Source organism: Odocoileus virginianus, chromosome 10, assembly GCF_023699985.2.
Source record: "Odocoileus virginianus isolate 20LAN1187 ecotype Illinois chromosome 10, Ovbor_1.2, whole genome shotgun sequence".
In the NCBI taxonomy this organism is placed as follows: domain Eukaryota; kingdom Metazoa; phylum Chordata; class Mammalia; order Artiodactyla; family Cervidae; genus Odocoileus; species Odocoileus virginianus.
This window is the reverse complement of record NC_069683.1, coordinates 29,763,389-29,775,864: the sequence shown is the minus strand read 5'-3', so window position 1 is coordinate 29,775,864 and position 12,476 is coordinate 29,763,389. Positions and strand designations below refer to the sequence as shown.

General features: G+C 56.0%; 1 protein-coding gene across 5 annotated transcripts in view; it reads right to left on the bottom strand.

The window, feature by feature from the left end:
- Positions 1-12,476, bottom strand: part of PDE2A (phosphodiesterase 2A) — a 93,656-nt gene that overhangs the window by 45,651 nt on the left and 35,529 nt on the right. For 2 of the 5 annotated variants that reach the window (XM_070473295.1, XM_070473294.1), the window contains one exon: positions 10,262-10,323. The exons of the other annotated variants lie outside the window; for them this stretch is intronic. In XM_070473295.1, the coding sequence (XP_070329396.1) occupies positions 10,262-10,323 (62 nt within the window). The remainder of the gene's footprint in view (positions 1-10,261; positions 10,324-12,476) is intronic. 5 annotated transcript variants of the gene reach the window in all.

Below are 12,476 nucleotides of genomic sequence, written 5' to 3'. Positions count from 1 at the left end.
TCCTCCCTCACCTCTGGCAGGCCTGGGCTCACAAATCTTCCCTGCCACACATCACCTGTGTGGCACTGGACAAGCTTTTCACTTCCCTGGGCTCAGTTTTCTCATCTATAAAATGGTGACTTTTCCCAGAGCCGCTGAGAAGACACAAGAGGAATCTTGCGGTCCTGCCTAAGTGGCTCCCAGCCGGGGGGCTAGGGCACTTCCGTGCAAGTTACAAAGAGGGACCCCAACCCTCTGGACAAGTGAAGCCTGAGGGACAAGAAGATCTCTGGCTCTGGACAGAGATAAGGCTCTGCGAACACCCACTCCCACCAAACTCCCCCTGGGGCTCTTTCCCCTTCACCCACCCTCTACCCCGCCTTCTCCAAAGCCCAAGAGAAGGCCCTACAGAAGCCATGACAGGGACTGACCAGATCAGGGATGCAGAGACAAGCTAGGCCAGCAAGAGGATCTGAGACCACCCCGACCCCAACCTCCACCCCCACCAATGACAACTCTCCTTGTCCAACAGGGAGACTGAGACGGAGAGGACCAGGGACCCTCCATGGACACAATGAACCTAATCATCTCAAGCTTCTGTCTCAAGATCTCTGGACCTGGAGTTGGGGAGCTCCAAGCTCTGGACTCTGTGGGCTCTGAAATGGAGCCCAAGGGAGTGGGCGGGGATCCAAGAGAAAGGCCCTTCCAGACCTAAGCCCTCAGCTGTGGGTGTGGGTCTCCTACCCACCACCCCCCACCCCCCGCAACCCTGGCCAGATCCCCCACTGGTGTGATAACCACATTATGGCATTTTTTCTTGAACAAATTGCATCGGCCTAATTGAATGAGGCTGCAGGAGCCTGGGCTGGAGGCTGACAGCGGGTGAGGATGGCAGGAGCCAGGGAGAGGAGGGTGTGGGAGCAACATGGGATGGGGAGGTCCTGACAACGCTAAGCAGAGGACAGAAGGGATGGGAGAGGGAAAGTGGAGGGCTGAGAACATAAAACACATCATTTGTTCCCTTCAGCCCCTCTGCACAACCACTGGTGCTCACATCACACCAGGTGCCTGGACACTGGGATGCAAGAGATGGTCTCCCCAAGGGACCACTGAGCATTCACTTAGTGCCAGGCACTGTGTTCACTTCGGAGCACTGTTTCACATAATCCTCCCACCAGCTCCATTTTATTCTTGAGAGGATTGAGGCTTAAGAGAGAAAATGACCTGCTAAATGTCAGAGCCAGAACCATAGCCCTTGCTCTTACTGGGTACCTGCTGCATCCCAGTGCCGTGCTCCCACCCTGCCTCCAGGAAGCCTTCCTGGGGAGCTCAGAGAAAGGAGGAGGCCTCACGCCAGCTCATACTTGGGCCCAGACACCATTTCTGTCCCCACTGAGTGCTCCTGCTCGTCCACTCTGTGATGTCTGCCCTCTGAGGGTCAGCAGCCGAGGCTGGGGCTGATCCCACACAACCACACCTGCGACCCCTCTCATCCCATGCACCATCCACTCTGTATGTCACACTCATCGGCTCAGGGCGAAACAGGGAGGACACGATCGCTGCTGCCGTCACATGGCATGTCCCACACACTCAGTGACACACAATCATTTCATGGTGTCCACAGTGCCACACATCACTGAGCGTCACAGGGCCACACACAGAGAAACTATCCCTTTGGTCCTCACTCAGGGCGAGGCCCACGTTCAGTGTCACCCACGCACTGCATTCCCAAGGTCCCCAACACACCCTCACACAGACACACACACACAGTTCCAAGCTGGCTCTGGGCTGCACTGTCTCATGTCATCCAGGACCTTAAAAATATCCACCTTTGATGAAATGACATCATTTCTGAGATTTGTATTAAAATGCTTCAGCAAAAGAGCCTTCAAAATGGGAGAAAATATTTGCGAATCATATGTCTGATAAGGGGTTGGTATCCAGAATATACAAAGAAGCCCTACAGCTCAACCACAAAATAAACAACCTGATTTTTAAATGGGCAAAGACCTTGAATACACATTTCTCTAAAGAAGATGTACAAATGGCTGACAAACATGTGAAAAGATGTTCGACATCACTAATCATCAGGGCATACAAATCAAAACCACAGGGAGACATCACCTCACATTCATTGAAACGGCCACTATTTAAAAAAAAAAAAAACAGAAACTAAGTGTTGGTGAGGATGTAGAGAAACTGAACCCCTGGTACACTGTCAATGGGAATGTAAAATTGTACAGCTGCTGTGGGAAATAGTACGGTGGTTCCTCAAAATTAAAGATTAAATTATCATGTGATCCAGCAATTCCCCTTCAGGGTATATAGCTAAAAAACTGAAATCAGGATCTTAAAGATATATCTGCAAATCCATGTTCACAGCATCATTATTCATAAAAAGGTGGAGCAACCAAAGTGTACATCAAGGGATGAACTGATAGACAAAATGTGATTTATTCATACAATAGAATATTATTTAGCCTCAAAAAGGAAGGAAATTCTGACATATATTATGACATAGCCTGGATGAAAATTAAGGACATTATGTTGAATGAAATGAGAATCACAAAAAGACAAATACTAGAGATACCTAGAATAGTCAGATTCATAGAGACAGAAAACAGAATAGTGGTTTCCTGGGGCTAGAGGGAGAGGGAGTTGTTTAATGGGTATAAGTTTCAGTTTTGCAAAATGAAAAATGTTCTGGAAAATGGTTGCATATCCCTGCGAATGTATTTAACACCACTGAACTCTCTATTTAAAAATAAATAGTTAAGATGGTCAATTTTATATTATGCATATTTTACCACAACTCAAAATATTTCAAGAAAGGAAAATGAAAACGAAAAGGAGGGATCGATGAACTAAATATGTCTAAATCTTAATGACTGTTATATCTGAGTGATGGGTATATGACCAGCTTATTGTATTATTCTCCCAAGCGTTGTGTGTTTAAAATATTCCATAATAAGAAAAAATTGTACTCTCCCTTGACCTCACACCCCTTTGGAGCAACCACACATCCTCTCTGCATCCCTTCACAGCCAAAGGTCTCCAGAGGACTGATTACGCTCTTTCTTCACCACCATTCACCACCTGCCCAGGCCATCTGGCTTCTGGTCCCACCCTGTCACTGACAGGGTTCTGGTCTGGCTCAGTTGAGCACATGGCCCAGCCCAGCATGATCTCTCTGTTCCCACCTTACCTGATGGCTTGGCAGCATCTCACCCTGTTGAACCTCTCCAGCTCCCTGACTTCCAGCTTCACCCCATCTGGTCTCCTCTACCTACCTGGCCGCTCCTGCTCTGTCTCACTGCAGCTCTTCACCTCAGGGTTCAGTCCTCAATCCTCACCTCTTTTCTCCCTATGTCTCTCCCCAGGTCATCCCAGCCAGGTCTGTGGTTTAATAATCATCCCTACCCGCTGGCTTGCAAATATATCCCCAGCCTGGCCTTAGCTGCCCATCACCTGGATGTTTGTCTTACATCTGAAACAGGTCTGTCAATTTCTGTCTCCTTGTCCTCTCCCACTCCATGCCTTTCCCAGTAACATCGCCACCAACCATCCCTTGGTTCTTCAAATCAGAAACCTGGGAGCTATTCTCCTTTTTTCCTTCTGGTTCATCAGCAAGTTCTGTCATTTCTACCTGCAAATATCTCCAAAGTTTGTTCATTTCTCTCCAACTCACTCTTCTGCCCTCCCCTTAGCCCAGGTACCACCATCTCCAGCCTGGGTGGCTACAATAGCCTTCAACTCTCTGCCTACCTCTTCTCAGCCCCTCCATCTGGTTTCCCCTCATACACTCTGCAACAAGAGTATAGACGCTTTCAAAACCATAAATTAGACCATGTCACTTCCCTGCCTGAACCCAGCAGGGTCTTCCCATGACAGCATTTTACACAGGGTTGTGGGCTAACAGCTCACCCTGTCACAAGCATTACAGGATTGCATAGTATCACACACTGGTTTTCACACATGATGTCACTCTGTGTTACACCCTTGCTTTCACACTCAGCCTTCCTGTATGCCTGGGGCCCACATTAACAGTTCAGTGTCAGACACTTGAGCCCCCAAACTCAGGACCACACTTGTTACTGCATAGTGCCACTCATCCGTGTTTACATATTTGATCCTCACAGTGTCACACTTGGCATCACTCAGAATCACACAATCAATATCACAGGGTCACACCATCAGCAGCACGTCCACTGTCTCACACGGTCCTGGACAAGTGGTGGCACACATTTGGTATCACTATTTTGGCGGCACGCATTTGGTGTATGTCATCTGGTGTCACACTTGGTGACTCACCCACTCTCCACACAGTATCCCATGATTTCACAAACTCAGTCACTCAGCAGAACCCCTGCTGCCCCACTGTCAGGGTCTCAGTGTCACCCTCGGCATCACCCTGGGGCCCACACGCTGCCCCCACCCCCACCCCACCAAGTCCCGTGGCCAGAGCTGCTGCCCCATGTCAAGGCTGTTTCCTGTTGTTGTGCTCAGAGTCCTCAGCCACTGCCTGTTCCTTCAAGGATTTCCTGTTGTCAGGGCCCCCGTCAGGGATACACAGTCTAAAGCCCAAGAGTTGCACCCCCCACCCCGCCCCAGCAGGGACCTAGGGCCCCTCTACCTACCTCCATCCTTGCTGGGCCCATGTGGGATTCCCCCACACCCCATTCAGTCAGCTTGGCTCCCACGTGTGCCTGGGCTTGTCCTAAATCACTGAAAGGTGACCTCTGGGCCCTGCCTCACCCCCAGGGGGCCCAGACCTGTGTCTCCCAGGAAGGGGACTCTTGGGCAGCCTGGACACAGCTGTCTGGACTGTCTGAGCGGCTTGGAACAAGACCTTCGCTGATCTGTGGGGCTCAGCCTGAAGCTGCTGGGAGCCAGAGCAGAAGGACAGGCTCCTGGGCGGGGGAGGGCAAAGGGTTAGGGGGTTAGGGAGTCAGGGAAGACTTCCCAGAGGAAGCCAGCTAAGAGCTGGGACATACAAGGAAGTGGAAGAAATGGCATCCCAGGTGGGGGCAACAGACAGGAGCAAAGGCTTGGAGGCAGGAACGGGAGGAGACGGGGTGACAGGGATGAAAATAGGAACGTGACAGAGGCGAGGTTATGCGGCGGCTTCTCTCCTATCAGCTGCCTCCTCTCTCTGCGCGCGCCGGCATTCAGACTCCAGCTCCGGCGGGAGCCGCAGGGCACACCCTTCCTGGCTCAGCCTTTGGGGGCCCCACAGATTGCCCCCCAAAGCCACCAAGCCCCCTCACCTCCTGCCCCAGGCCAGCCCACAGGAAGGACAGGCGGAGGCCAGCGCACGCTCCCCACACGGCCTGAGATAAATATTTCCCGGGAAACGGAACTTGTTCTCTCTGTGTTTACAGCCAAGGGCCAGGCAGGGTGGTGGGGGAGGGGCCAGCCAGAGGAGCCTCCAGCCCCGGGGCCACAGCATCTGGCCCAGCGTCGACCTTGACCTACTGTCTGCCCCGGAGCCAGTCTCCACCTCCTCTGAGCCTCCATTTCAAGAGCTTGAGGGACCACCCGGGGCCTTGGCCAGCCCACAAGTCTGGCCCAGGCTCAGCTGTGTCTTCCCTGGGTGTAAATGCCTGGTGCTCGATGCCTGCCCCTGCAGACTAGGCTTCTCCAACGGCAGGACTTGCATCTGCCCATCTCTGCCTCGTCCTTGGTCAGTCAGGGATGTGGACAGATGGATGGACAGATAGACAGGCTGGGGTGGCAGCTGAGATCGCCTCCCTGGCCCAGGTCCCTGCACACCCTGGGCCTGTGCAGCCCGACAGGTGGGCGCAGACAGATGGCAGGGCCTGGGGGCCCCCGTGGACACCAGATGCTACGGCCAACTTGTTGGCAGTGGCTCCCTGCGGGCCATGGGGCAGCTTTGAGGCCACTTGTTTCTGATGTGCGGAATCCAGGAGGAGGCTGGCAGGTCTCCCAGCTCGAAGTGTCACTTAAGAATCTTAAATACGAGCATGGGAAGAGCTGCCTGCAGTGGCCCGTCCAGCCTCACCCCAATGCTCCCGGCACAGTAACCTGGGCTCCACTGACATGTCGGCCTTCTCCCCTGCAGACCCAGGGGCATCCTACCCACATGCCCTTGCACAAGCTGCTCCTCTCACCCCCGAAGCCTTTCCCAGCCCCCACAGCAATTCTACCCAACAGCACCACCCTGGCTCCTGCCCCTGCCTATGGCTAGCCCACCACCAGGGCCCACTTATTCACCATTGCTGGCCTCAGCCTCACTCTAGACTCGGAGATCAAGCATTCCTCAGACCAGGACCCAAGGGCGAAAAGGTTTTTGGAGCTGGGTTCTCAGCACAGAGCCAGCCTCCTGCAGCCCCCTGTAAGTCCTTGCTCCAGGCTCTGCTGTGTGTCTGGTCCCCGTCCTGTTGCCCTCAGAGGGTCCTCTCAGAAGCCAGCTACGTGGACCTCCCTGACTATCCAGCTGATCTCTGGTCATTAATCACTGACTACCCCTCCTTATCCTTCAAAGTTCCAAGGTGTCCCCTCCAGGAAGTCTCCAAGACTGCACTCAATACAGCAATACAGTTCTTAGAACTACTTCATCCTCATCTCATAGCCATTCTTTTTGGATCAAGAAGCATTTATTGGGCACCTACTACATACCAGGCCTATGCCAGGCCCCACATGAGCCCAGGAGAGACTAAGAAGACAACCTTGGTTCCTACCAGCCAGAAACTTACAACTACATGGGAAAGGATATATAACCACATGGTGTAACAAGTTGTCTGACTGTCAGTTCAGGGAAGCTTGGAGGTGTGAGTGCCCAGGAGGGGTTGGGGAGGCCAACTTGACCTGAGGTGGAGGGAGCAATCTGAGAGGACTTCACAAAGGAGGTGGCATCTAATCTGGGGCTTGAAACAAGAGCGTATGTGTGCCTGTGTGCTAAGTTGCTTCAGTCTTGTTCAACTCTTCGCGACCCCGTGGACTGTAGCCCACCAGGCTCCACCATCCATGGGATTCTCCAGGCAAGAATACTGGAGTGGGTTGCCATGCTCTTTTCCAGGGGATCTTCTCAACCCAGGGATCAAACCTGAGTCTCATGTCTCCTGCACTGGCAGGTGGATTCTTTACCACTAGCAACAAAAGGAGTAGGTAGAGGAAAAAGGGAAAGGCATTCCAGAGAGAGGGGTCAGTGAGAACAAAGTCAGGGGAGATCGGCAAGAGCAGGTGTCCCGGAAGTGAGCATCGCCATGTCTGGGGGCAAGGGGTGGATATGAGGGGGTCCAGCAGGTACAGCTGGCAATGCCATGGCCAAGGTGTGGTCTTTCCTCATCCAGTGGGAAGCCATAGAGGAGCCAGTGCTGGGCAGAGCACTAGGGCGCTTGGTGTGGATACCCGTGCACTTGTTCACATCTGCCTCTTCCCAGCCCCTGCCCCAGCTGGGTTTTCTAACCCTCGTCTGGGCCCTGAGAGCCAGCACAGAAGCGCAGAGATGGCATTTGCCCTGAGTGCTCAGCTCACTGCTTGAACTGCCTCAGCCCTGACATCCAGAGAGAGTAACGGCCCTGGCGCTGAAGGAGGATTCCAGATGGTGCCTGAAGAGCCCCTCCTCTAAGCCGGCCAGCTGGCACTGGGGCCAGGGAGCCATCCGAAGAAGGTGTGCTGAACAGACACCCGTTGGGAGGGCATGGGAGCCGGCAGTCCTGCTCTCGTGGCTGTTGTGCTGCCAGCGGCAGGAGAATGAGATGTGCCCACCCAGCCCCATGGGGCACCTGGTCTCACAAAGCAGAGCCATCTAGATCTGGCTCCAAGGATCACCCTTGAGGGAAGCAGGGAGGCTGCCAACTCCCTCCAGGGACCCTCTGTGGGCCAGGCCTGGGGCAGGCACCTCACACATACTATCTTTGTAACTTCTCCCAACAGACCTGCTGTGATTATTATGTCCAATAATAGTGATTATGTCCAGTGATGGTGAAGCTTCTTATCCCCTTTTGACAGGTGAGGGGAATTGATGCTCAGGTTGGTTAAGGGACTGGCCCAAGGTCACACCCCTAGAAAGTGGTGAAGCTGGTACTTGAACTCATGCCCACCTGACCCCATGGTCTGTCCACTGGATAAGTGCATTCACCACCCCAGGTTCCACCCTCATAGGAGGCTCCTCATCAGTCTCCCATCCCTCTTTCCCTCCAGGGGTCCCAATAGTTTGAACCACACCCTAGGGTTCCTACTCTCTCCAGTCCTAGCCTTTCTGTGTTGGGGGTCCCCAGGGAGAGCAACCTGTCTCTTTCCAGCAGGGCTGAGCATGGGCCTGGGCACTCGGGAAGGGGTGCTAAGTGAACCCAGAAACACAGCAGGCGCTGCTCAGAGGCCAGACAGACACCTGCCATCTCCGTGATGGGTGTGGGACTAAGGGGAAAGAACTGAGACCCCGGGGTGCTCATAGCCCATATCTTCAGGCTGAGAGAGGGGGCAGCGGGACCCAGGCGAAGGAAAGGCAGCAGGAACATATGGGGATGATTGGGGGAAGCCTCGTGGGGAGGGTGAGGAAGGAGGCAGAACTTGAACTTGCAGGGAGCAGGGCCAAGGGCCAAGGTCCAAGGGCCAAGGGCAAGGGGGCTGTACACAGAGAAAGAAATGAGAAGCCTGGGCCCGGCTCCTGCCCTTGCAGCCCCGCTCCCATCGCCCAGGATGGGCTCAGCTTCTCCAAAGCCCTCTCCCCTCTCCGCTTCCTGGGAGGATGACAAATCCAGTCTTTCCTGGCGGGTGGCAGCGGCTGCAGAGACACTGCTGGCTCCCAGGAACACCATCTGTCCCAGCTCCCGGGGGAGCCCCCGCCCCACGGGGAATGCCACGCCAGAAATAAATTAATAATGATTCTCCAGGTCCCCCCTCTCTCCCTCGCCTAGCACCCAGCTGCAGGCACATCCTCAGGGCTGGGCTCCGTTTCCCAGCAGTGAGCCCATGCTGACCCCGCTGGGCACCAGGCCCCGCACGGACATCTTTGGCCATCTCACCCAAGGGCAGGGAGAGAGCCAGGGTTGAATATGTGACATAGGTCCACTTTCAGTTCTGCCTCTGATTCACTCCCTGTGTGACCCCGCTGGGCCTCAGCTTCCCCTAAGTAGAAGAATCACAGCCCCTGCCTTCCAGGGAGGTCGTGGGGATTAAACAGGGAAGTGGATCTACAGCTCCTGGCCCAGAGGAGGGGCTGATACAGCCACAGTCTTCCCTTCCTCTCAGCCAGGCCCCCAGGGCACAGGGGAGGCTCATCAAAGGCTCTCTGATCTCACACACACCCCTCCTCTGTGCCAACCTTCACCAACCCCAACCCACCCCATTGTGACTCAGGATCCCATGGACACTTGACAGTTCTTATGAGGCCCCCCCAAAGGCATGGTTAGGGACTGAGATGGTACCCCTCATCTCAAAGGAAAGGTGCTCCCTGAGCCCTCCTCAGGCACCCTTTGGAGGGTGGTGGGAGACTCAGGAATGAACAAGGCACATTCCTAGGCTCAGGGTGCTCACAGTTCAGAGGGGGAGACATCCCAGTCACAAGATGGAGAAAATAGGGTGCTAAAGGCACAGGCAGCAGAATGTCCCAGCAGCTGACGGCCAAAGCAGGAGAGCTGAGAGGAGGGAGCATGAAAGGCAGGGAGGGCTTCCTGGAGGAGGCGAGGCTAGAGCTGAGCCCAGAAGGATTTGGGAAGCTGAAGGGGGAAGAGGCCAGCAGGAGTGGTGCTAGGGAGGCAGGAGTGAATGAAGGGCGAACTGTGACCTGGCTGAGGCTGCAGAGGGAGCCGGGGGAGGGGGAGCAGGGAGAATTTTTAAGCTGAAAAGTGACAAGTTCAGGTTTGTGAGTTAGAAAGATGTTTCTGGCAGTCACTTGGAGAAGGGGGGCAACTGAGAGGAGACAGCCAGTGAGCCATCCAGAGGAAAGGTGACCCGTCCCACACTAGGGTAGGCAGTGGGAGAGCTGGAGAGGAGTTCACCAGATACTCAGGGCAGAGAATCAACAGTGAATTGTTGGGTGAGGGTGGGGAGGATGAGGGAGGAGCCCCAGTGACACCCAGGTGACTCCGGAGGAGGGTGAATCCTCATGGGGAGGGAACTCTAGGCAGGAATGGGGAGGGAGAGGTGGTCTTGGTCTGGGGTGACCCTAAGCCAGAGGGGGTGGGGCTGGGATTCAGCTCCAGCCTCCCAGTCCTCCCAGGGGTGGGGGTAGCGCTCAGACTGGCCCCCAGCCTGCGCCCCCCACCCCCCATCCCGAAGCCCACCCCAGTCCGCCTTCCCTCCGCTGAGCTCTCACCTGCAGTGTGTCGTCTCCACTCCCCGGGGGCACTGGCTCCTGTGCAAGGAGGTCCCGGCTGGCTGCAGAGACAAGAAAGCCAGGGGCTGAGACTGGCCAGGCCCTCCCCCGTCTCCCCAGGCTGCCCCTCCACCAGCCCCCAGCAGACCCAGGACCTCCTGTCTCCCACAGGCGGCCTCCTCCAGGGAGCCTTGCCTGATGGCCCCTGCTTCCCATGGGCGCGTCTGACTCTGGTGTGTTCTCAGTCCCTCAACTCTGAGAATAGAGCCACTCTTTCCTTCAGCCTGGGGCGCCTCAGGGTGGACATGACCACGCTGTTACCCCTCCTGAGGTCCCCTCTGCTTCTGCTTCTCTCCTTCTCTCCACTGTCTGAGCCTCAGCTTCCCGTCTATAAATTGGGGTTCGTATTGTCCAGCTCACAGCCACTGGGCTGGGCTCCCAGCTGGGGTTGCTGGGAAGTGAATGGGATCATACCTGTGAGTCCTCAAGCCCAGCACAGTGCACAGACGTCTGGGCTCCAATCGGACCCCCAACCTGCATCCTATCAGCTCTATCCCACAGCTCCTCATGGGCTGGAAGACACACCAGGACCTGCTCACTCATTTGTGGGAGCCCACCACCCCGGGGGGCATCCAGAATCAGATCCACTCTGAGAGGTGCTGCCCAGGGGCCGGCTGTCCCTCCCCACCCCCACCCACAAGCGCACCCAGGCATCGGACAGGCACAGGCGGCGGGATATTCTGAGCCTGGCTTCGTTCCCGTCAGCTGCTGGCCGCCATGCCCGCCTGGCGCGAGCGCAGGGGCTGATTTGATTTGGCAGCTTGGCAAGTGTGTGGTGGGGAGGGGGAGCGGGTGGGGATGAGACACCCATCCCTGCTAGGAAATAAACAGCCTCGGGCACTCAGCGAGCTGGTGGGGAGGGCACGAGTCAGCACGGGGTGGGGGTGGGGGGCAGCTCTGGGTCTTCTGCCTGGTGCTCCTTTCATCTCACTGAGGCTCTGGACACCTGCTGGAATCTGCGGTTCTCCTTGGGTCACCCTTGGGGTGACAGCAGCTGCACCTGGTGTGTGGACGCTTGTGGAGGGGGGGCTCTGGCAGAGTGTCTGCTTGCCCCACGTGTCCCTGAGTCCTGTGGGGTCTCCCTCCTCGGCAGCGCCTTCAGCTGGGCCCAAGTGTTGCCAACGATGCCTGGATCTAGGGGCAGAGGGGGTGATGGTCTAGACGGCACCATCTCTCAGGGTGACTGTGGCTCCATGGCTGGGCCTCGATGGGGGACTGACTGTAGCCCAGGGTGTGACAAGGTCGCCCATGGGCCTGAGTCTACTGCAGGGCCTCATGTGCGTTGGCTCGGCCTGTTCCTTCCCTCTGTGTGATGACCCCGCTAACCCAGCCATGTCCGGCAGAGGAAATGACGCGGGCCAAGATAAGTGTCTGACCTAAGGGCCCATCCCTTTGTCCACAAGCCTAAGCCTTCTTTTCCACCCTGGCCTCCGATGGTCCACCCACCGCCACCACTGAGTTGCCCTGGGACAGCCCCCTCCCCCACCTGAGAAGAGGCAGTGGTAGTCTCACTCAATTCTAACTGCACCCCAGGTTCTCCACCACTCCCTGGAGAGGCCCCTGCCCCATGCCCTCCGGTTCCGCGTCACCCAGCTCAAGCACACGGAAGGTGGACAGGACTGGGGGTGGGAGTCTCAGCTAGGCATTCACAGTGCCTCCATAATCCTCCTCCAAACTTCATGTTTATCACCTTCCTTCTCAGAGCAGTCCAGCTCACCCCTGCCTGAGGCCCCAGGAGTCTACACCATCCTATTAATATGCTCCTGCCACCTTGGGGATCAGGACTCCACAGCTTTCCAATTAGAGAGCTGCTGCTGGGTCAGGAGCTCTGATGCTGTGACCTCTGCACTGAGAGGGAGGGGGAGGGGGACAGTCAGACCAGGACCCTAGTCCTAAGGGACCCACAGGCCAGGGCTGTGCCCCAGACATCGGCCAGGAGGTCAGGGTAGGGTGGAGCCTACTTTGGGAAAGACGCAATGTCTCATCTGTCACCGCCTCCCCATTGTCCCACCGTCCTCTGGGGACCTCAGGACTCTCCCCACCCAGCCACAGGAAGCTGAGCCCCTCCTGGAGACAGAAGGAGGGAACACTGAAGGAGGGGCTCCAGGGCCAGAGGGAGACTCAGCCGTGCCCTTGGGGTCACTGAGGAGGAACC